Raw genomic sequence first — 23,533 nt, 5'->3', positions numbered from 1 at the left:
CTTCAGTTAGGAGGACACTAACACAATGAGGATGGCTGAATTCCACCTTCAGTTAGGAGGACACTAACACAATGAGGATAGCTGAATCCCACCTTCAGTTAGGAGGACACTACCACAATGAGGATAGCTGAATCCCACCTTCAGTTAGGAGGACACTACCACAATGAGGATAGCTGAATCCCACCTTCAGTTAGGAGGACACTACCACAATGAGGATAGCTGAATTCCACCTTCAGTTAGGACACTACCACAATGAGGATAGCTGAATTCCACCTTCAGTTAGGAGGACACTAACACAATGAGGATGGCTGAATCCCACCTTCAGTTAGGAGGACACTACCACAATGAGGATAGCTGAATTCCACCTTCAGTTAGGACACTGCCACAATGAGGATAGCTGAATTCCACCTTCAGTTAGGAGGACACTAACACAATGAGGATAGCTGAATCCCACCTTCAGTTAGGAGGACACTAACACAATGAGGATAGCTGAATTACACCTTCAGTTAGGAGGACACTAACACAATTAGGATGGCTGAATCCCACCTTCAGTTAGGAGAACACTAACACAATTAGGATGCCTGAATCCCACCTTCAGTTAGGAGAACACTAACACAATTAGGATGGCTGAATCCCACCTTCAGTTAGGAGGACACTAACACAATTAGGATGGCTGAATCCCACCTTCAGTTAGGAGAACACTAACACAATTAGGATGGCTGAATCCCACCTTCAGTTAGGAGGACATTACCACAATGAGGATAGCTGAATTCCACCTTCAGTTAGGAGGACACTAACACAATTAGGATAGCTGAATCCCACCTTTGGTTAGGACACTACCACAATTAGGATAGCTGAATTCCACATTCAGTTAGGAGGACACTACCACAATGAGGATAGCTGAATTCCACCTTCAGTTAGGAGGACACTAACACAATGAGCATAGCTGAATTCTACATTTGGAAAAAGTTAAGTAGAGACATGGAAGGTATTAAAAATGAAACCAAACTTTTAGAAATAAAAACTTCAATGTGTGAGATGAAAAGTACATTGGGTAGGGTTAACAACAGATTAGCTTAGTGGAAGAAAATATTCATGAATTTGAAAACAGAAATACAAATTATTTAAAATGCAATTCTGAAAGAAAACCAAAATAAACCAATAGAATTATAAGTTGTGTGTGTAGGGTGGTGATTCAAGGTTTAAAATGTGTGTAATTGAGGTCCTGGAAGGGCAAGTGAAAAAAAGTATAGATAAAGTATTTGGGAAAAAAAATGATTTAAAAATTGTCAAATTTGTTGAAATTATAAAGTCACAGATCCAAGAAGCTTGATGACCCTGAAGAAGGACAAGCAGGAGAAACATGAGAAATGATACAAAGACACGTTGTGATCCAACTGCTCAAAACCAGTGATAAAGAGTAAATCTTAAAAGAAAAACGTCACATACAGAGGAAGAAAGATGTTCAGAAATAATGCAAGTGAGAAGACAGTGCAGGCGAGAGAACTAAAGGCAAAAGACTTGTCAACCGAAGTATTTTTCAAAATGTATGATAAATAAAGATGTTTTCAAACATACAAAAGCTGGAAGAATTATAACAAGCAGACCTGTGCTACAATAAACATTAAAGAAAGGCCTTCAAGGCAGAGGGAAAATGACATCAGATGGAATATCAGTCTAAACAAACAAATGAAGAGTCCCATAAGAAGTATATGGCAAACTTTTCCTATCTAAATCTGTTTTAATTAACTATTGAAAAAAATAATAACAAAGTAGCATGAGGTTTATCACATATGTAAAAGTAAAATGTAGCCAGGAGAGTAGGAGAGAAAATGTTCAGCTATTCTGAGTTTCTTATGCTATATGTAAAGTGTTACACTATCAACCGATGTCTCTCATAAGCATAAATGGAAACATTCTTAATACAATTTTAGCAAATCAAAAAGGATGATACATAACTGACAAAGTAGTAGCTACACTGGTAATATAAGCTTGATTTAACATTCAAAACTTAACCAATATAATTTAGCATGTTAACAAACTGAAATAGAAAAATATTTTTAATAATTTCAGTAGAGAAATAGCATTTGATAAATTTCAATATCCACTCCCAATGAAAACTTGCAACGAAGTAGAAATAAAACTTTTTTAACATGATAAAGGGCATCATATACAAAGATCATATAACTAATATCACACTTGTTTGAGTTTGCTAGGGTGGCTGTAAAAATTAGCCAGATGATGTAAATAATATAAATTTATCTTCTCAAAGTTCTGGAGGCTACAATCTGAGTTCAAGGTGTCTTTAGAGTTGACTTCATTCTGAGGCCCTTCCCCGGGTGTTTAGACGGCCACCATCTCCCTTTGTCTTCTGTACGTGAGCAAGTCTGTGTCCAAAATTTTCCTTTCTTGTAAGGATACCAGTCACTAGATTAGGACCCACACTAAAGACCCATCTTAACTTTATTACCTTTTTATAGACCTTAAAAAGGGCTTCATCATACGAGTTTAAAGGAAGATACAGTTCAGCACACAACAGTTCTTAATGGTGAAACACTGAATGCTTTCTCCCTACAATTGGAAACAAAACAAGGTGTTTATTTTCCCCATCTTCATTTAATAGTATGTGGGGAGGGTCAGCAGGGTATATGTATTTTTCCCAGCAAGTATAATAAGACAAGATAAAGCAATTAAAACATTTCTGATTAGAAAATAAGTAAAAGTATTTTTGTACAAAGATGCCATGATTCTCTGTACAAAAACTACTATGATTCTCTCTACTCAAACTAATATGATCTCTATAAGTTTTCAGGATACAGATCAGTATCCAAAAATCAGTTCTATTTCTATATGCCAGGGATGAATAATTGAAAACTAAAATTTAACAAAATGTAAAGTACAATAACACCAAGATATTCAAATGTATGAAGCACCTGTACATGGACAGCTACAAAATGCTGCTGAGGGGAATGAGAGAAGGATTGTATAAATGGAGAAAGAACCTACATTGAGAGGCAAGAGTCGATATTGTTAATATGCAAGTCTCCCCAGATTGGATTTAATGCAATCCCAATCGAAGAAGGCTTTTTGGGGGGTAAAACTTTACTACCTTTTTGTAAAATTTATGCAGAAATGGCAAGTAACTTAGAATAACCAAAGCAACTTAGAAAAAGAACAAATTGGAATCTAACACTACCTTTTCCCAAGAAATATAGCTGCAGTAATCAAGATGTGGTGTTGGTGTAAGCACAGACAGATAGCTCAGTGGACCAGATCAGAGTCCAGAAATAGAGCTCAACATGTGTAGGCAAGTGTGCAAACGCAATTCACTGGAGAAAAATAATCTTTCAACAAATGGTGCTGGGAACATTGAGTAACTCTGTGCAAAACAATCAAAAAGCTTTGGACCATACTTTGCATCATGTTCAGAATCACTCAAAGTCTATCAAAGACTTAATTTTAAATCCTAAAACTATAAAACTTCTAGAAGAACATATGATAAAACATATGAATTTGGGTTAGGCAAAATTTTCTTAGATGTGACACCAAAAATATGACCTGCAAAAGGTCTAAAAAACTATGATCCAATGCATGCTTGGATTTCATCGGTGTTGAAAATCTTTCATTCTTCAAAAGACACGATTAAGAGAATGGGAAGATAAGTTGCCAACTGGGAGAAAATATTGCAAATCAGTTATCTGATGAGAGGCTGTATCACGACTACAGAAGTAACTCATTAGACTCAGTCAGAAAACAAGCAATCTAATATTTTAAATATTCAAAAGAGTAAACAGGCTTTTTCTTAAATAAGTAATATGGATTGCAAGTAAATTCATGAAAAGATGATCAGCATCATTAGTGATTTAGGGAAATGCAGACTAAAACGACAGTGACAGACCACTAAACATCTATTAGAATGGCAAATACAGTATTTTAAAACTCTGATAACATTGCTAGCAATATACAACCACTTTGAAAAATAATTCAGCAATTTCTGAAAATGATAAATACCTACTTACTATATGGTCCAACCATTACACGCCTAGGTATTTGTATTTTCCCAAGAGAAATGGAAGCTGACATCTCTGAAGCCACACAGACACTTCTACAAAGATGTTCATAGCACCTTTAGTTGGAATAGCTAAAAACTAGAAAAAAATTCGAATATCTATTGGCAGGTGAATGGATAAGTAAATGGAAAACTATTTGGTGGTTAAAAATAAAATGAGATATTGATACATTATTTGGGGTTAATCTCAAAATAATTATGCTGAATGAAATAAACTAGACACAAAAGAGTGCATAAGATAGCCGGGCGTTGTGTCAGGCGCCCGGAGTCCCAGCTTGGGAGGCTGAGGCAAGAGAATCGCTGGTGCCAATGGAACGTTTATTTCCTTTGAAAATTCCTTTGAACTCCCACAAACAGAGCTGAGCATTCTCAACTCTGAATTCCTCAAATTTTTACTCCATATCCTTGTGATAATATTGTCGTATTTTATTGTATCGTGTGTGTGTCTGGCACCCTTCTGTTAGAAAAGACAACATGTGGTGGTACATTATAATGCTCAGAAACAGGAGATGTCCCACTTCCAAAAACAGGAAAGTCTCAGAGCCTACTGTAATTAGAGTAGGCAGGTGGATTCTGGGCTGGACTGAGTAGGTTTTGCATAAGACGGAGAGTACAGAAAGGTCATTTCAAAAATATGTTTAGAAAAAAAAAAATATGTTTAGAGAGAGAGGAGTGACAGTGCCCATAGTAAAGTGGGCAGGAGGGAGCACAGACTAAATAAACAGAACGCTGAATCAAGTACACGTATCGTTATGAAAATAATTCTGGAATCTTAGAGTTGGAGTTTGTCTTTGGACTTGGGAGTTTGTCTTTTTCAACTTCCTACTTCTACTTATAAAGGAATTAAGCCCAGAAATGGAAAGCGACTTGTTCAGTGTCCACAGTGCAGGAAAGACTCAATAAACAATTCCCAAGAAGGAAGAGTCGCTTCAGCATAGTATGAAATGCAGATCATAATTAATAAATATTTGTAGCAAGTTAGTAGTAATTATAATTCTTAATAAATTGTCATTTCATTATTAATTAGTATGTTTGGACTTATGTATTTGACTAAGGATATGGGTTAAGGTGTGTCTTTCATTGTGAAACTGAGATGTTAGGAACATGCAAGGTCTCACCACAGTTCCTGACAAATGCATCACAAGGAGGCTGCCCTCCGAGCCGCCTGAGCAGGAATTTTCAAGGGGAGCTGATGGACTCACCCTTGGATAGGAGGATTGAAGAAGGATCTATTTAATATGAAAATCAATAGAACATTTTGTGCCATTGGTCTAATTTGCTTTTGAGCACATTATTCATTTTTTAAAAGAAATTCAAACTGTCATTCCTGTTTTATTTCATTCATTCATTCATTCATTTAGAGATCAGCCTGCACTCTGTCTCCCTGGCTGGAGTGCAATGGCACAATCACAGCTCACTATAGCCTTTAACTCCCAACCTCAAGGGAGCCTTCTGCCTTGACTTCCCAAAGTGCTGGGATTACAGGCGTGAACTACCACACCACTCTTGTGTTTTCTTTTAAAAAGTTGAGGGGGTTTGAACATAAGGCATCTACTTTTCTCCTTGCTACACCTCTCTGACTTCTTGAAATCACTCACTCAACCTTTTAATGACATGTATTGATTACTTCTGTATTTCAGGTAGTGGTAGTCTCTGAATATATAATAAAAACCCTGATTCTTGTCTTTAAAGGGGAGAGAGTTTACTGATTGAGAGATTATAGTACAGTAATATTATTCCAAATTTTCCCTTGTCATCTGCACTCTTTATTGCAATATTTGACATGGCAGTCATTTATTGGAGAAAATATAAAATGATAGAAATCACCTCATTTGCTCATTTATCCTGGAAGTACTTTTTGAGGACCTACCGTGTGCTAGACACTGAGCTGGTCCTTGGGATACAATAGCGTGTGAAACAGTCAATCATCCTGTGTCTGGGGGGATTACCTTTGAGTGGGTGAACTAACACCAACCAGAAAGCATAATAAATCAGCAAATTATAGAGGGTGTGAGAAGGTCATGTATGCTGGTTAAAAATAAAGTCCTGTGGGAAAGAAAGAAAAAAGGAGAGAGAAATTTTAAATAGTGTAGTCAAGAGAGGCCATATTTTGAAGGTGACTTTTTTTTTTTTTAGAGATAGATTCTTACTTTATCGCACTTGGTAGAGAGGTGTGGTGTCACAGCTCACAGCAAACTCTACCTCCTGGGCTTAGGCCATTCTCTTGCCTCAGCCTCCCAAGTAGCTGGGACTACAGGTGCCCACCACAACGCCCGGCTATATTTTTGTTGCAGTTCGGCTGCCAAGTTCAAACCTGCCACCCTGGGTATGTGGGACCAGTGCCCTACTCACTGAGTCACAGGTACCGCACTTGAAGGTGACTTTTGAACAAAGACTTGAAGTCAGTTGGAAATAAGAATCCAAAGTTAAATATAATCACAGGATCTGAAATTTTAAACTTAAGTTCTGTTATATATGTTATATATATACTTAAATTCTGTTATATATGTTATAAATTTTAAACTTAAGTTCTGTTATATATGTTAACCTCCTGGCAAGAGGCTGCAGATTATGGTAAAGGCAAAAATTGTAATTCTTTTTCTTTTCTCTCTCATTCTCTGACTTAGGCAAGGAGTGGTGTTTCTCTTTTCAGTCAAAATAAATGTATTTCATAGGATTTTTGTCTGTCAATGGTAAGAACAAGATATGTTCTAAGAATTTCTTCTGAAGAGCCTGGAGCAACGTGCAGCATAATTCCAGGCCATTCATTGTTCTTAGAAGTATAAAAATCCATACGTTGCTGTTGTAGAATGCATCTTAGTCAGATCAGTTTGGGCAACAAATCAGCTTATGTTCCCATTGAATCACAGGTTTATATAAGAAAGCAGTTCACTTTCTTAATATTCATCATTGATTTTAGCATGGTTTAAAAGCAGATTTATGTGTTTCTTCCAGATTGTGTTTCTGGTTTCCGCGTATGTGAGCCCCCGGCTCACCGAGGAGGGTTGTGCCGCCATGGCCGCTGTCACTCATTACCTGTATCTCTGCCAGTTTGGCTGGATGCTCACTCAGGTCAGTGCCTCAGCCCCTTCCCTCGTCCCTGCAGCCCTTTAAGGAATCTGGGTAGAGTGTTCTTAGTATTCCTGGTACTAAGGGGAGGCGATTCCACATGTCCCTCACTGCATTCTGGATGTGCGTTCCAGATAAGAGACATCTAGCAGGGTTGGAAGCAAGCCAGTGGTTGGAGCCGAGGGTTGCCACGTAGCCTTACAAGGCGCAGTAAGAAAACTTTTTTCCAGGGGAAGTAATAGAATGAATTTAAGCAAAGGAGTGACGTGGTAAGATTTGGATTTTGGAAAGATGTCTGTGTTTGTAGCATATCAGTGATAGGGGAAAAGGGTGAATGGGGATACTGATTAAGTAACAGTAGCCTTACTCAGGGCAGAAACAAGGTCATGTGAACTAGAGGGGAAGTGGGGAGGTAAACAGGAAGTGGGCACTTTAGAGGTTTTTTTTTCTTAAGTAGAATTACAGGATGTTGAGACTGGTTATAAGGAGTGCGGAAAGTAGAAACCACGATGTTTCCCAGGCTTCTGATGTGGGTATCTGGTGCATGATGCTGACCAGAAATGTGAATACCAGGGAACTGGGTGGGGTGGGGGCTGGGGAGAGCGAGCTTAGCTTAGGTCATGCCAAGCGTGATGTGCTTGTCAGAGAGCTCCAGTAGAGTTTTGAGGGCAGGGGGCTACATGGAACCAAAGCTCAGAAGGAAAACCCATGAGATAGAAATGTATTAGAAAGTCAGTGGCTTAGAGTTGGAGAACAGAGCCGTTGCTTTGGAGGCGCTCATTTGGGGAGCCCGCTCAGGGTGAGACTGAAAAGACATAGTCCGGCTCTCCTGAGCAGCCAATAAATGTTGGAAGAGAAATTCCATTCTCCTTTTCTGACTAAAATTCCAAATTCTCTCAATCATCCTATGCTAATTTGCTGGGTAAAGGGGTTAAAGTGAGAGTTAGACTGCTAGCAATATTAATGCCACCAATTAAATGGCCCGACGTAAATGGGGCTTTTGATGACAGGCCCTGCACAATAGGCTGTTAGATGTTTCATATGCATTTCTGAGAATGCATGTGAGCTGTTTCATGTAAACAGATGCATCCTCTCATTCTCCCTTCATGTTGAACAAGGATATGGGACTTGATTGTATAGCAATGTTGCAATGGTAGTAAAAGCAGAAGGAAGTGGATGGTGTCATTCTGAGAGAACACCAGATAGGGTCAAAGAAGGGATATTCTGCCTGGTCTGATATGACAGTGATGGGGCTGGAGATGAGACAAGGAAGGGATATTCTCCCTGATCTGATATGACAGTGATGGGCTGGAGACGAGACAGGGAAGGGATATTCTCCCTGGTATGATATGAAAGTGATGGGACTGGAGATGAGACAAGGAAGGGATATTCTCCCTGATCTGATATGACAGTGATGGGCTGGAGACGAGACAGGGAAGGGATATTGTCCCTGGTATGATATGACAGTGATGGGGCTGGAGACGAGACAAGAAGGGATATTCTCCCTGGTCTGATGTGACGGTAATGGGGCTGGAGACAAGAACTGAACTCTTTAGCTGACAGACGTATTTGGAACAAGTGGAGCCATGGATCTGGGTTCGAATTATGGCTCTGCTAACATCTGTGTAGGCTTAATCAAGCTGCTGATGCTCTCCAAGATTTGTTTCTAAATTTTCATATGGGGATAATGATCTTTAACTTATAGAATTGTTATTTTATAGTTTTTTGAGCAGTTCTAATCATGGAAAATTTTTAGCACTTCCAAACTTTCCCCCCGAAAAACAATTACAAATTAAAAGTAAATCTAAACCATATAACACGAAATCTTAACATCTGCAGGTATTAGAATAACCTTTGTTAAATTTTCTGCTTGCAAACTTGTTTAGAAGTTTATCTAAGCTGCACTTTTTAGTATGTGTCCTGTGTACACTGTGGTCTGTCTTCCTGGACTGAAGTCCCCAGTGGCGTGCCGAAGGTCTATGTCCATGTCCCTGACTTATTCAGAGTTTTTGATTCACGAACTTGAATGAAAACACAAGAAACTAATTATTAGATATGCATGTGATTCAGAGCTGGAAGGACAGCCACAATAGTGAGCTGCCTGAGTTAAGACTGTGCGTAGGGCCAGTGTAGAGAAACTATACCATGATAAATTGAAATCTGGAGTGAAGGACTTAATCTGATGGAAGTTATTGTAAATGACTTGAAATTGTAATTTAACATAAACTCAGTAGTAATCAAACGTACAATCAGAATGCCCACAAGCAGCATATACAGTAACTACAAAAACAACACACACTGGTTTCATTAATAATGGTGTGGAGGCAGCCATGGTTAGTTGGAATCTACAATCTTCAGACTGTTTTGGGACACAGTAACCACTTTTGTAGATGAAATTTCAGCAGAAACTTTAACCATCCAATAAGAAGTCAAAAACCACTATTATAGGAAACTTTGAGACAATTGGAGACGGCTGACCTGGAAAGAATTCAGGGAGATGTGATGGCTGTCTGCAAATAAGGGCAGGGCTGATGATACAGGAAGGTGCAGTCTGTAGCTCTACTTGGCAGAACCAAAGCAAATTTTGATTCAGATTAAGAATTTCTGCAGTCAGTAAAACTGTCAAAGATAAAGAGACTATTTTTAAAAGTAGAGTGAACCCAGCTTTAAACAACCAACCTTAAAATGTTTCCGATGGATTTCCTGCTTCACAGGGGCATTGGGCGAGACGGCGTTTAAGACTCACCCACTCCAGGGCAGTTGGTGTATCCCGTGTCTCTTCTTTCAGCCTTAAGTAAACACAATTGTGGCTGATGCACATTCAGTAAACTAATTAGATTTCTGTATGGCTAATGGGTTAGGAAAACTATTTTAAGTACCAGGGAAGTTTAATGTATTTCAGATGGTACACCACACATTTTTCATGGTTTGTGGTGCGGCCATAAGGGAAAAATTCAATAACTTCTAAGTTCTAGGTAGGTTACTTCTAATGAGTTACTTTGTGGTCAGAGCTTGTCACTTCGCCAACCTACTTTTTCCTATTTTTAAAATACTGTCTGCCAAATTTTTTTAAAACTAGAATCCATGTTTAAGACATTACATAGAAGGTTAGACTACTCTTAGTTCAATTCTGTTAGGCAAATTGGATTAAAAAACTGACATGATTTGTCATTTTACTGTTTCTGTTTTGTATTTTTTATCAGTATAGAAGAAAACCTGATACTATGGATGTGTGCGCATAGCTTATCATGGCAATAAATTAATCATTACTTTATAATCATTGAGCTAAGCGTGTTAGAATTGTTACCTTTTCTTGATCTGCATCATAGCTTCAACCTTAGAATAAATGAATTTAAATTACCACATTTTGCAAAGTTATTTTACTTTTAATATGTTAAAGTTGGACTATATTTTAGAGTAAAGAAGGAATTTATTATTAAAAAGTTACATAACCTCTCTGAGCTTAGGTTTTCTTATCTGAAAAATTAGGTTGCTCTTTGAAACACTACCTTTCTTTGTGGACTGTGAAAAAACAAAATTAATTGACGTATAGAAAGAGCTTGGAATTATGTCTGTCACAAACTACGTATTCTATACCTATTTACTCATATTACTTGTTAAGCAAATAGGTTGTAGCTAAAATTTCATTGATTACAAACCATCTTGACTACTCTGCTTTTCCAATATAATTTTTTTTTAACAAAACAGAATCAACTTGACATAGTGGAAAGAGAGGCCTGACTTTGAGTGAGGTGGACACGGACTGGCTGCAAAGCCTTAGCAGTAGCTCACCCCCAATCTCCTCCATAAAGGAGCCGAGCGGCTCATCGCAGCCTGCCTAACGGCCTCGACTGTTTCCTTAGGCTTCCCTTGTCTTTGACAAGTCAGACAGCACCAGGTGGGAACATAGTCACAAATTATTTTGCTTGTCTTTTTAAAGCATACAATTCTCAAATTCTTTTTTGGCCATGTATATGGAGTTGAATTATCCTTCTGTTTGTGCTTCATGTACAATCACTCAGTGAAATTACTGAACGATAGCAGGGTCATGTCTACTTTAAGAAAGACTGACAGTGGCCATTGTGGCAGCTCCCACCTGTAATCCTAGCACTCTGGGAGACCAAGGCAGGTGGATTGCTTGAGCTCCAGAGTTAGACCAGTCTGACCAAGAGCAAGACCCCATCTCTACTAAAAATAGAACAAATAGGGCGGCGCCTGTGGCTCAAGGAGTAGGGCGCCAGTCCCATATGCAGGAGGTGGCGGGTTCAAACCCAGCCCCGGCCAAAAACCACAAAAAAAAAAAGTAAAAATAGAACAAATAGCCAGGCGTGGTGGTGCATGTCTGTAGTCCCAGCTACTTGGGAGGCTGAGGCAAGAGGATTGCTCAAGCCCAAGAGTTTGAGTTTGCTGTGAGCTGTGATGCCTCAGCACTCTAGGCTGGGGCAACAGAGTAAGGCTGTGTCTCAAAAAAGAAAGGAAGAGAGTGAGGGAGAAAGGTAAAGAAAGAGAAAATTTAGAATCTTATAATAGCTTTACTCTATTTGGCTGTTTTCATTTCCATTTTCTGTTTTGATTTGCTTTCATTTTAGAGATAGCATATACTAATGGTACAAAACATAGTCAAATACTGCATATAAATATAAATATAAATATATATAAAATATTTAATATATTTAAAGAGAAATATAATGTGAAGAATACAACTCCTCACTATTTCATACACTCTCCATTCTCTGCTCTACCCTTAACACTAACCCCAAAGGTAAACACTGCTAATGGTTTCCTGTGTATACTTCCCAAAATATTCCACGAATAGAATAAACATATAAATAAAATGCACATGTGTGTTCTCACATGTGTATATATATATTTACATATAGCATATATATTTGTATATATGGATTTGTGTATATATTTTGTATGTAAATTTAGACATGTTTAAGTTTACCACGTTTAGGTATACTTTGTTGTTGTTTTTTGTTCGGTAACATGATTATTTCATAGTTTATTTTTCGGTCTTTAGTTGATTAAATTTTGGTTATTGCTGGTTATTTTTTGCTATTGTAACCAATGTGTCTTTGAACATCCTTTTACTTTGAATATTTATTTGCTTAGGGAGTATCCACAGAATAAAATCCTAGAAGTTTGTCTTTACCTGTTAATGTCTACATGAAATACCCTCCCCCGTTGGATTGCCAGATTGTGAGTTAATCCAAGAAGGAAAATAAACCTCAAATAAATTATTTCAGATATTAGTATACAATAGTGGTAAACAGCAACATAACTTTTGCCTCTTTATTCATTTGGCCCGGTTTTATGATCCTCTCTGTCACCAAGTTGAATCGCTATATAACAATGTGCTTCTGTTGTGAAAATACCCAAACTCTGGATTGCTCCTACAGTCTATTCATCCCATGCCTAGGGACACAGCTTAATTTGAGAATAAAATTGTATTTTGAAACCAAAAGTATATTTTTAAATGATAGAATAAGCTTAGAAACCATTTTACAATTGTACCTGAGCATTCGCATCTTGTGCCTTAATTTCTCCGTCCAGCCAGGTTAGGAAGAAGCAAATATATGTATTTATTACTTATCCCTTGTCAGAAAGGCTACTTGGTGCCAGAGCTCAGCAAAACAGGAAGGGACATGCTAAAATTAGCCCTGTTTTTCCTTCAACATTGATTTAATTTGGGGGGACATCAAAGTATTAAGGACAACAGACTGGTAATTACCAAGATAAAAATGACATACCCAGGAAATACCAAATTCTCCAGGCCTCAGAAAGTCTTGCAGTTTATTTGCAATAAATGTTAAGAAAGAGGGAGGAGAACTAGGGCAAGGATGTGTGGTGACATTTGTTCAACTCCCATCAGAAGTGAATGATTAAGAACATATGGAGATGGACAGAATGAATAGCATCTCTGATCTCTAACTTGATACCGTAAATTAGTTCAAGGATTCTGGTGACACAATTAATAATCCAATATTGAACAACAGCCTGGATACAATCTTTATTCCACATGCCATGAAAATTTACAAGTTCAAATAGCCTGTTCTTAACTTAAAAAAAAAAAAAAGAAGAAGAAAGCCTTTTTTGCTATTATCTAATATGCATTCTATGGAGAAACGTGAGTAAATAATGAATTTGTGCTTATGGGACATAATGAAAGCATAATTACGACCTGTGATAATTAAAACACTTAACAAAGTATGTCTTCAATTTTCCTGTGTGAACACTTTGGAAAAATAATAGTCACCAGAAAGTGAATAGATATGTCTGTGTAGGAATGTGAGTAAACATGTCTGTAGTCACATAGTCTTTTAGTTTCTTTCCTATCTATATTTGACCTAAATTATATTTGAGTATTTTAATTTGTCATTTACATCTTAAACAGAATTGGTTTAAATTCTAACAGCTTCAGTGACTAATTCTGGGACATATACTTCTCTCCCATCCTCAGTTTTCTCCTGTGTAAACAGAGCATAATAAAACTCAGGAGAGATGTTATCTTGATTAAGTGAGATAATAGCTTAATGTGGGGTCTACATTTCTTACCCAATTAATAAATACTGGCTTCATTCTTCCTTTGTTAAACTATTGCATTTAGCATTTTTCAGTTTCCACCAGTTAACTTGGGTCCTTCTTCTTCTTTTTTTTTTTTTTTTGAGACAGTGTCTCATTTTGTCCCTTTTGGTAGAGTCCCCTGGTGTCACAGGTCAGAGCAACCTCAAATTCTTGATTGGGCTCAATGATTCTCTTGCCTCAGCTGCCCAAGTAGCTGGGACTACAGGCCTGTGTCCTCCTTCAGGAGTTCAATCAACTCAATTAAAATCATGAAGCCCTCCAGGCAGGGAAGCTCACACTTAGAATCCTAGCACTCAGGGAAAACAAGTGGATCACCTGAGCTCAGGAGTTCTGCACATGTAGTTCATGTGCAGAACCATGTCACAGACCTAAATCAAGTTGCTGATCACCATTTTTTTTATCCAATTTTTATACATTTAAGAAAACATATTATTTATCATTCCCATATTTCATTATTCATCTGGATATTTATATTTGGCAAGGGGAAGCATTGCAAATCTTTCTTTTCTGTATTTCTACATATTGTGTTTATGACAGGAAATTTCTAAAAATATCATTCCCTAGTTTGCTTTTCTTAAAATGCGTTTTCAATTAAAGTCTGCCAAGTGTAAGATTCCCCAGGTAATCTTGATAAACTGGAAATTGTGATACGTAAGTGTGCAAATTCAAATACATCCTCTCTTACTGATAAACAGCAATAAAAATAAGAAGATGGTAGGTAGTTCCTTAGAGTTGATATTAAAGATGTTACTACCTAGGTCTGGGCACGGTGGTTTACACCTGTAATCCTAGCACATGGGAGGCCGAGTTGGGTGGATTGCCTGAGCTCAGCCTGAGCCAGAGCGAGACCCTGTCTCTAAAAATAACCAGGCTAGCGCCGGAAGTCCCAGCTCGTCGGGAGGCTGAGATAAGACAGTAGCTTGAGCCCAGGAGTCTGACATTGCCACGAGCTATGACACCACGGCACTCTACTGGGGGTGACAAAGTGAGACTCTTGTCTCTCCTCCCCCCCAAAAAGAAAGATCTACTAACATGACTGATTTCTAAACTACTAAACCTTTTATTTCATGGTCTTTTTCAAAGTGGCCCATTTGATGGTTTGTAATGGTGAATCTTCTCCGACTTGGCTTCAGAGATTCTATCACATCAGTTTAAAAGACTTCAGTGTGAGGAAACCGAATTCTGTGTGTGTGTTTGAAGTACTGAAACAGTCAAATAGAATTAATATAGTTGGTTAAATTTGGGGATAATAACATTTTGGCTAAAAATATATCCCGAGTGCATGGTGATGATGTCTGGCCTTGAGATGTTTCATATGATGATTCCAACAACATTTTTAAAGCTTAGAAATAGAACTGTAAAAAGGGACCTAGGTATTGAAATTTTCAGTACAGTCTTTAGCCAAGAAAAAAAGTAGGATAGGGAAATTTAGTTAGCCTAAACATGTTTGGGTGAAGGTGACACCCTTTAACTTGCATTCTGTCAGTTCCAATATCTGATAAACACAAAAAATAAGGCAAACAGACCACATTTGTTCCATATCTGTGAATACAAAATTATTGTGTAAGCATAATGATATCCTTTCTTTTTTATTTTTTTGAAATTGTCTCTCTCTCTATCAGCTGAGCTAGAGTGCAGTGGGGTAATCATAGCTCACCACGACCTCAAATTCCTGGTCTCGGGCAATGCCCCTGCCTCAGCCTCCTATGTAGCTGGGACTGGGTGCAGGTCATCACACCCAGCTAATTTTTTAGTTTTTTTGTAGAGATATGAGTCTCTCTGTGTTGCTCAGGCTGGTCTTGAATTCCTTACTTCAAACAATCCTCCAGCCTCAGTCTCTCAAAGTACTAGGATTAGAGGCATGAGCCATTGGGCTGGGCCTGTCATGATCTCTTAGTACTCTGAAATTAGATTATGAAGGAAGAACCTTGATTTCAGGGAAAACAATACAGCAGTTCTTTGAATAATGTCATTTTGTTCCAGGTCATTTCATTATAACATTGATGATGAAAAAACAATTAATTCCTGGCAGACCCCAGCCTGTGGAGTTTGACATCCCCCCGTGTCTGTGTGGGTTTCTCTGGGAACTCTGGTTTCCTCCCACATGCCAGAGATGCACATAACAGGTGGCAGGTCTGCCTGGTCCTGGTGTGAGTATGGTGGGGGGTGGCTGTGCCCTGAGCGAGTTCCTACCTGGCCTCCTGAGCTGCCAGATGGGCTCTGGCCACCTGCAACGCTGGATTGTAAAATGAACAAATGCATGAATACAAATTATTAATCATACGAGTGCACAGCAGTACGCAGTGCTCCAGGAGAGCACCCAGAGAGCACGCCATGTCCATTACTGTTTGTTTTTGAACTACAGGGTGGCAGAAGGTGCGCTTGACAATTTCCACTTTGCAGACATCTATTCCTTGATTTACCCACTGTGGCAACCACTGTCACTCACAGTCGTACCAAAACCTGAGTGAATAATTCTCTCCGTGTTTATCAAATGTTTCTAAAAACACATGGATAGCCCACACTTATATCGGCGTTCAGTGTTAGAAGTGTTTGGGTCTTTATTTAGGAGGTTAGTGATGTTTTTGTGGCCAGACATAAACCATGGGAACTTAACTTCTGTTAATTTTAATCATTTTATGTTAAAATTCTGTGTGTGTGTCTATGTGTTAAAATTCGTCTTGTTATACATTTTTTTGCTTAAAGTAGGATTTAACAACAGCCTGCCAGTGAGATTAAGTGAGAGCTTACCCTATGATCAAAGCCCCACTGTTTTCTTTTCGTTTAAGAACGGCAATAACTGGAGGTTTTCACCCCACTTCTTGAGGGTCGCTATATGTGTGTATATGTGTGTGTGCGTGTGCCTGTGTGCGCTCTGTGTGTGTGTCTCAGCCAAGCTGTTTTGTTTTTTGGAACAAGAAAGAAAAAACTAAGTTGAGCTAATTTAAACAAACACATTGAGGGGAGCTCTTTCGCCATGGCTGCTGGGCCAATCTCTGAGCAGAACCAGGATGCCACCGTATACGTGGGGGGTCTGGATGAGAAGGTTAGCGAACCACTGCTGTGGGAACTGTTTCTCCAGGCAGGACCAGTAGTCAACACCCACATGCCAAAGGATAGAGTCACAGGCCAGCACCAAGGGTATGGTTTTGTGGAATTCTTGAGTGAGGAGGATGCTGACTATGCCATTAAGATCATGAACATGATGAAACTCTATGGGAAACCAATAGTTGTGAACAAGGCATCAGCTCACAACAAAAACCTGGATGTAGGGGCCAACACTTTCATTGGGAACCTGGACCCAGAGATTGATGAGAAGCTGCTTTATGATACTTTCAGAGCCTTTGGAGTCATCTTGCAAACCCCCAAGATTATGCGGGACCCTGACACAGGCAACTCCAAAGGTTATGCTTTTATTAATTTTGCTTCGTTTGATGCTCCGGATGCAGCAATTGAGGCTACGAATGGGCAGTACCTTTGTAACTGCCCTATCACTGTGTCTTATGCCTTCAAGAGGGACTCTAAGGGGGAGCGCCATGGCTCAGCAGCTGAACGACTTCTGGCAGCTCAGAACCCACTCTCCAGGCTGACCGCCCCCATTAGCTGTTTGCAGATGCCCCTCCTCCACCTTCTGCCCCCAATCCTGTGGTATCATCATTGGGATCTGGGCTTCCACTGCCAGGCATGCCTCCTCCTGGCTCCTTCCCACCCCCAGTGCCACCTCGTGGAGCCCTCCCACCTGGGATACCCCCAGCCATGCCTCCGCCACCTATGCCTCCTGGGGCTGGAGGACATGCCCCCCATCAGCAGGAACCCCAGGAGCAGGACATCCTGGCCATGGACACTCACATCCTCACCCATTTCCTCCAGGCGGGATGCCCCATCCAGGGATGTCTCAGATGCAGCTGGCACACCATGGCCCTCATGGCTTAGGACACCCCCATGCCGGGCCCCCAGGCTCTGGGGGACAGCCACCACCTCAACTACAACCTGGAATGCCTCATCCTGGACCTCCTCCAATGGGCATGCCCCCCCGAGGGCCTCCATTTGGGTCTCCAATGGGTCACCCTGGTCCTATGCCCCCACATGGTATGCGTGGACCTCCTCCACTGATGCCCCCTCATGGATACACTGGCCCTCCATGCCCCCCACCCTATGGCTACCAGAGGGGACCTCTCCCTCCACCCAGACCAACTCCCCGGCCTCCAGTTCCCCCTCGTGGCCCGCTCCGGGGGCCCTCTCCCTCAGTAAACTTGCATTCTCCTTCCTCTTGTTATACCCTCCCAATATCTTTTCGAGTCCTTGGACCAGTCAGAGTTGCTGTAGCTTCTTGGGGCTAAGGCACTAATCCCTTTGAACCCTACCCCCATGTAATGTAATTTTTTCCCACTGGAGGTATTCCCTTTTTTATGTTGGTCCTAAGTGTTTTGCAAATGCACAGATAAAATAAAACTAAAGTCCTTGTTAAAAAAAAAAAAAAAAGAAACACTTTGAAATCATGAAAGGAATAATAACTCACTGAACTGTAGAACCGTAAATACAGTTGGACCTCGCAGAGACTCTGAGCAGAGTGGAAGGCTTTGGCCTTTCTTCTTCCAAACAAACACGTTTTCTCTCTTCACTGTGTTTACAGCCATCCCCACCACTAAAATGCCTATGTGGCATTTTGGTTGACTGGCTTAGATGGAATTTCAAGGAATTCATCCATAGATGACTGGCTTGTCCTGGGCCAGGCTGGCCGCTGATCAGGGCAGCTGTGGCCAGGGGCCTGGGGTCCAGAGCACAGAGAGCTGTTGCTGAACCCACTCCACATGTGTGGGGGGAAGGTGGGAGGGGCAGCAATTAGAGAAGGGGACCTGGCGAGCAAGGTGTGCCTCCCATTAGGATGCCTCCCACGCTATTAAAATAAAACCCAGGTAAAACTTGAAATGAGCTAGTTAACACGAATTTTATGCTTGGACTATGTGATGTTTCTTTCTAGAATAATTAATGTTTCATTACATAATCTTTTCATTCTATAGCTTACAAAATGATATACAGGGTGGCCATAAAGTCCCTATGCAATTTCCTAATGTTATACTATTTTAAATTGCACATGAACTTTATGTCCACCCTATATAACAGGACATGCTATCTTTAGAGTGTCTTTTAGTGATTGAATTCGCTTAAGAAGGAATTTGAATTTTTATTATTATTTCTTTTAAATTAACCAAAGCTTGTAACATTTGGAGCTGGTTTTGCTTAACCGACATTCAAGGGTTCAGCAACCCACTTGAGCTCTTTGGAGAAGAGCATTCCATGAGTCCATGTGTGAATCTAATGGTTACCCTTGTCTCGGTCTCACCTGAGCCTGCAGTGAAGGTCAGATAGCTGCTGAAAGGTTCAGTGGTTCTAACTGATGGAATTCATGTATGTCTGTGTAGAAGCAGACGTTTTGGAAATGTCCCCATCTTCATCATGGTGAGTCAACTCCAGTCTGTACTCTCCTTACTGACTCTTCACAGCTGCACCACTAAGTTAGCAGGGGTGCACTCAAACATCTACCTTATCACCCTTATTTTTAAGGTGGATTAATCCATGATCCATACTCCTTGTGAAGTCTGTTCTCTCACAGGCGGTATTGATTTCCTCAGCACCAGATACTTTGTTTTTTTCTAAGTCCACTTTCTATCTTGGCAAATAAGAGACCCTTGACACAACCCCACTTATTGGAGTTCACATCCCTATTCTAATTACAGACAGAGGGGGTAAAACACTCTTGGACCTAATAATTTTTCTAAGAGGTAGAACAAATTTACATAAGCTACAACTCAAAACATGCTTCATAATTACAGATATGTGCTGATGTACATAAAGATATGGAGTGCTGACAGGAAATAAAATTCACAGACAGAAATCTCCAAGTAACCAAACATTTTTATCCTTCCTTGGTTTAGCCTAGTTTTAATCCCTTAAGGCTAACTTGGTCCAGATAGAATCTTGCTCAGAAGCCTCAGTAAACAGGAGCTGAAAGCCTTCCCACGAACATTAGGCGTGCTTGTTTTTCACACAGAGTGGAGAAGTTATTTGTCTTTTGTCTTTCACACTGTCTGACACCCTAATAGGAGATTTAAGGGAGGTGGCATGTTTTTCCAGTGGCGAGTATGTACAGGCTCAGCACTCTGCATGTATTAAATAATACCTCATTTAATCTGTACAATCACCTCATTGTACACACAGGCAAACGGAGCCTCTGAAAATGTTACTTGTCCAAGATTAGCCCCCTGATGTGTAAAATTACATATGTCAAATTCATTTGTACTCATGATCTTTTTACCATATGAAATGGCATCAAGGGATTTGTCCGGTCAATAGGTATTATTGTTTGAAATGTGTATGATATGCCATTTGTTGTTATTACTGTACTAAATGATAATTAAATAATAGTATTGATCATGGAAAGGGAATACTAGCAGACAGACTATTTGAGTTCCTGATTTGGCTTGGATACATGCTGCATGTGGCATTTGGGGCCAATGATAGTTACAGGCCTGTTGTCTTACTCCATTGATCCAGGGTGTCCTCTCATCCCCTCTCACTCTCTAGACACTTGTCCCTTTTATTTTTTATCTTAATAGATAAGAAATAAAAGATGTAATACAATAAATACTGCTGTTCATTATTTGTTTCCTGTTTGTTTGGAAACTGAAAGTCAGGAAGGTAACTACCTCTCCACTCCCCCGTGACTATCAAGAAAGTAACTACCTCCCCCTCCCGCATCTCTGCCACATCCCTGACGCCTCTACTGGTCTCTGACATTTCATAAGCACTCAGTAAATATGTGTGGACTGAATGAACAAAAAGGACAGAGTATAAACTGAGGAAAAAAGATGGGCCACAGGGCCTACCCAATTATGGCACTTTTCTCTCTGTGTAATCATTTTCTGTTTATTTGTCTGTATCTCCCCCTGCTACTTGTGGAGATTAAGTGGACTAAGACTGGGGTTGTCTGCACAATTATATCCCCTTTGGAGCAATGTTTGGCCTTGCCATATGATAGGTCCTCAATAAATAAAAATGGTCAGAAAATCTGAAAACTTTGGGCTATTTACTTGATTATCTCTGAAAGCTGTTCGTGTGGGAAGTAGGTTTGAATATCGGTGTATGTTTCTTCAAAGACACTTTATAAAACAATTACTTGGAGATTATAACTGAGATTAAATTAAAGTAAATTTTGGAAAATTAAAAGGATGATTAAACTAAAAATTTCCTTGTGTTTCCAGACTTTTGAGGTATCCTGAATTTCTCAGATGCATAAAAGAATAAATGCATGCACCAATGTTAAAAATAAAATTAAAAACTTTTATTATTAAGTAGACCCCAGCCCTTCATTGGTCAGTAACTCTTAATACGTAAGCCAGGGGAATTTGTGTTCTTCACTGTTAAAGCAGAGCCTGTTCATTTTATGTTGTTTCCTTCCTCAGTCTGTGAATTTCTGGTACGTGCTGGTGATGAATGATGAACACACAGAGAGGCGATATCTGCTGTTTTTCCTTCTGAGTTGGGGACTTCCAGCTTTTGTGGTGATTCTCCTCCTAGTTATTTTGAGAGGAATCTATCATCAGAGCACGCCACAGATATACGGACTCATTCATGGTGACCTGTAAGTATATCCTGGCAACATGTTGCCTCCTTGGCTTCCTTGTACCTATGCGGTCTCATTAGTAGTGATGGAAGCAATTGCCTAAGAGATATTATTGAAAGAGTAGCAGAAAGGTCGTAGCTCTCCTGACACTGTGTGAAGCTCATCTACTTCCTCTAATTATTCCTTTAAGTAAGAAACTATTGTCTCTCAAGTTCCTTTGATAGATGCAATTTTCTTAAGTAGATGTATCAAACAGTACGCAGTAATTTGTATCTTAGCATACTTTATTGGATAAAGGCAAATAATATTATCTAGTGAAATAAGGGCATTGATAAAGAATCACTGAAAAAATTGAAGAGTGACAATTTTCTAAGGGGTATATTTTTGGTAAGAGTTGGGGGTTGACAAGTACCATCACCCATAAAAGACCCCATAATATTAAAAGACTATATCAGAGTAAATGAGAGTGTCTACAAACATGGGAACTAGACAAGGTAAGCTTTGTTTTTCATAAATATTCTTGTTGAAATATCCTTCTAATCTTGAAATTTAGCACTTCTTTAGCACATACACATACAAGGTCAGACATTTAAGTTTGCAAACTTGTTACCATGCACTTACCTTGCCAGCACTGTACAGACAACTCAGGTTTCATCACCTTGGTATATCAGTGTCTCACAGTTGTGTTTGTGTCGAGGCATGGCAGTGTCTTGCTGAGTGATGTTCATTATTGTTGTTGCATGTTCATATTGCCATTGCAAGAATGCTGGAGCTTGCATTAGAGCAATAAACTAACATTAAATTTCTTGTGAAACTTGGTAAGAGTAGAAGTGAAATGTTCGTAGTCCAAGTTTATGAGGATACTGTCATGAAGAATACAGCAGTGTACAAATATATTAAATGTTTTTCTGAGGGGAGAGAAAATGTCACTGATGAAGAGAAGTCAAGGCGGCCAGTACCAAGCAGAACTGTTGAAAATATTGCAAAAATTCGTCAAATTGTACATCATATTCATCAGCTGACTATGAGAAGCATAGCAAACTAAGTAAACATCAATAGAGAAACAGTTAAGAAAATCTTTTTTAAAATTTTTATTAATAATTCTTCTTTTTTGACAAATTCATTATAGGATCAGTTAGGAAAATCTTAACTGAAAATCTTGGCATGAGAAATGTGTGTGCAAAAATGGCTCCAAAGGAGCTCCCCAGTAAACAAAGGCAAAGGCCTTTTGGAGAGGCAAGATGATGTTCGGGCCTTGTTATCGCTGGTGATGAAACACAGGTATGCCATATGACACTGAAGCAAAGCATCTAAGTACACAATGGAAGTCAGCCAATTCTCCAAGACCACAAAATTTTCACAGTCCAAATCAAGCTTTAAAATGATGCTGCTAACCTTTTTGTTATTAGGGGGGTTGTTCTGTATGAATTTGTATCAAATGAATACTCAGTTAACCAAGTTTGCTGTTTAGAAGTTCTGAAAGGGAGCGAGGCTCCAGGACTATGAGGTGAGGACACTCGAGACCCAAGGCAACACCACGTGGCACGAGCACCCAGGAGTGAAGCCCCAAAGCCAGTGGATGCTTTCCAGACCCCACAGCTGTATGTGAGGTGAAGGAGAGAACATTGCAATTCTCTGAGCTATTAGAAGAAAGTGACTAAATGCACCTAGGTCAGGCTGTCTGTGGGTATGAAGTGGTTGGGAGAATCTAAGAACATGGTGGTGAATGGCAGGAGAAATGGAGGCAAGTTGTCTGACGACCATCAGCAGAATCAGTCAGACTTACAGCCTACAGGGAAGGACACCCTGAAGGCTGGCAGAAATGCCGTCAAGAGGAGGTCGAGCAGATGTAATGGTAATTCAGGATTTGAAGGCATATTCGTCATGTACCATCTTCTAGGAATGTCTGCCAAAGAACTCTGTGAAAATGAGGACCTAGCAACCAGTTTGGCTCTTGATCCCTATTTAGGTTTTCAAACGCATAAAATGAATACTAGTGCCTTTCCTTCGAGGAGCTCAAGGCATTTTTCAAAATCTGACCGTTTTCCTCACAACAACCCCGGGAGATTTTGGCCTATTAAAGGAAGGCAAGAAGAAATAAAGGAAGAAATTGAATGTTCTAAAAAAGATAAACATTTGGAGAAAGTCTTCACATGTTTAACTTCAGGTGAATGGGCATGACG

The 23,533-nt window shown here is 39.6% G+C and overlaps 2 protein-coding genes and 1 pseudogene across 3 annotated transcripts in view; all 3 read left to right on the top strand.

Annotated features, from left to right (window-relative positions):
- ADGRV1 (adhesion G protein-coupled receptor V1) overlaps positions 1-23,533 on the top strand; it is a 669,001-nt gene that overhangs the window by 457,739 nt on the left and 187,729 nt on the right. The window contains exons 84-85 of the mRNA XM_053586729.1: positions 7,025-7,141; positions 21,190-21,368. Coding sequence (XP_053442704.1) covers positions 7,025-7,141; positions 21,190-21,368 — 296 coding nt within the window. The remainder of the gene's footprint in view (positions 1-7,024; positions 7,142-21,189; positions 21,369-23,533) is intronic.
- On the top strand, positions 16,703-18,198 carry LOC128582784 (splicing factor 3B subunit 4-like; annotated as a pseudogene). The gene has a single exon (XR_008379230.1). The product of XR_008379230.1 is annotated as a splicing factor 3B subunit 4-like (transcript).
- Positions 23,040-23,531, top strand: LOC128582816 (histone-lysine N-methyltransferase KMT5B-like). Its single transcript, XM_053586730.1, has one exon. It carries the CDS (start codon positions 23,040-23,042, stop codon positions 23,529-23,531), a length of 492 nt encoding a protein of 163 aa, XP_053442705.1.

The sequence above is a fragment of the Nycticebus coucang genome, chromosome 1 (genome assembly GCF_027406575.1).
Source record: "Nycticebus coucang isolate mNycCou1 chromosome 1, mNycCou1.pri, whole genome shotgun sequence".
NCBI classification, from domain to species: Eukaryota; Metazoa; Chordata; class Mammalia; order Primates; family Lorisidae; genus Nycticebus; species Nycticebus coucang.
This window is presented reverse-complemented; position numbering and strand designations above follow the sequence as displayed.

Excerpts from the sequence above, each read along its gene's own strand:
- LOC128582816 (XM_053586730.1), top strand. The coding sequence starts at position 23,040 with ATGAAGTGGTTGGGAGAATCTAAGAACATGGTGGTGAATGGCAGGAGA.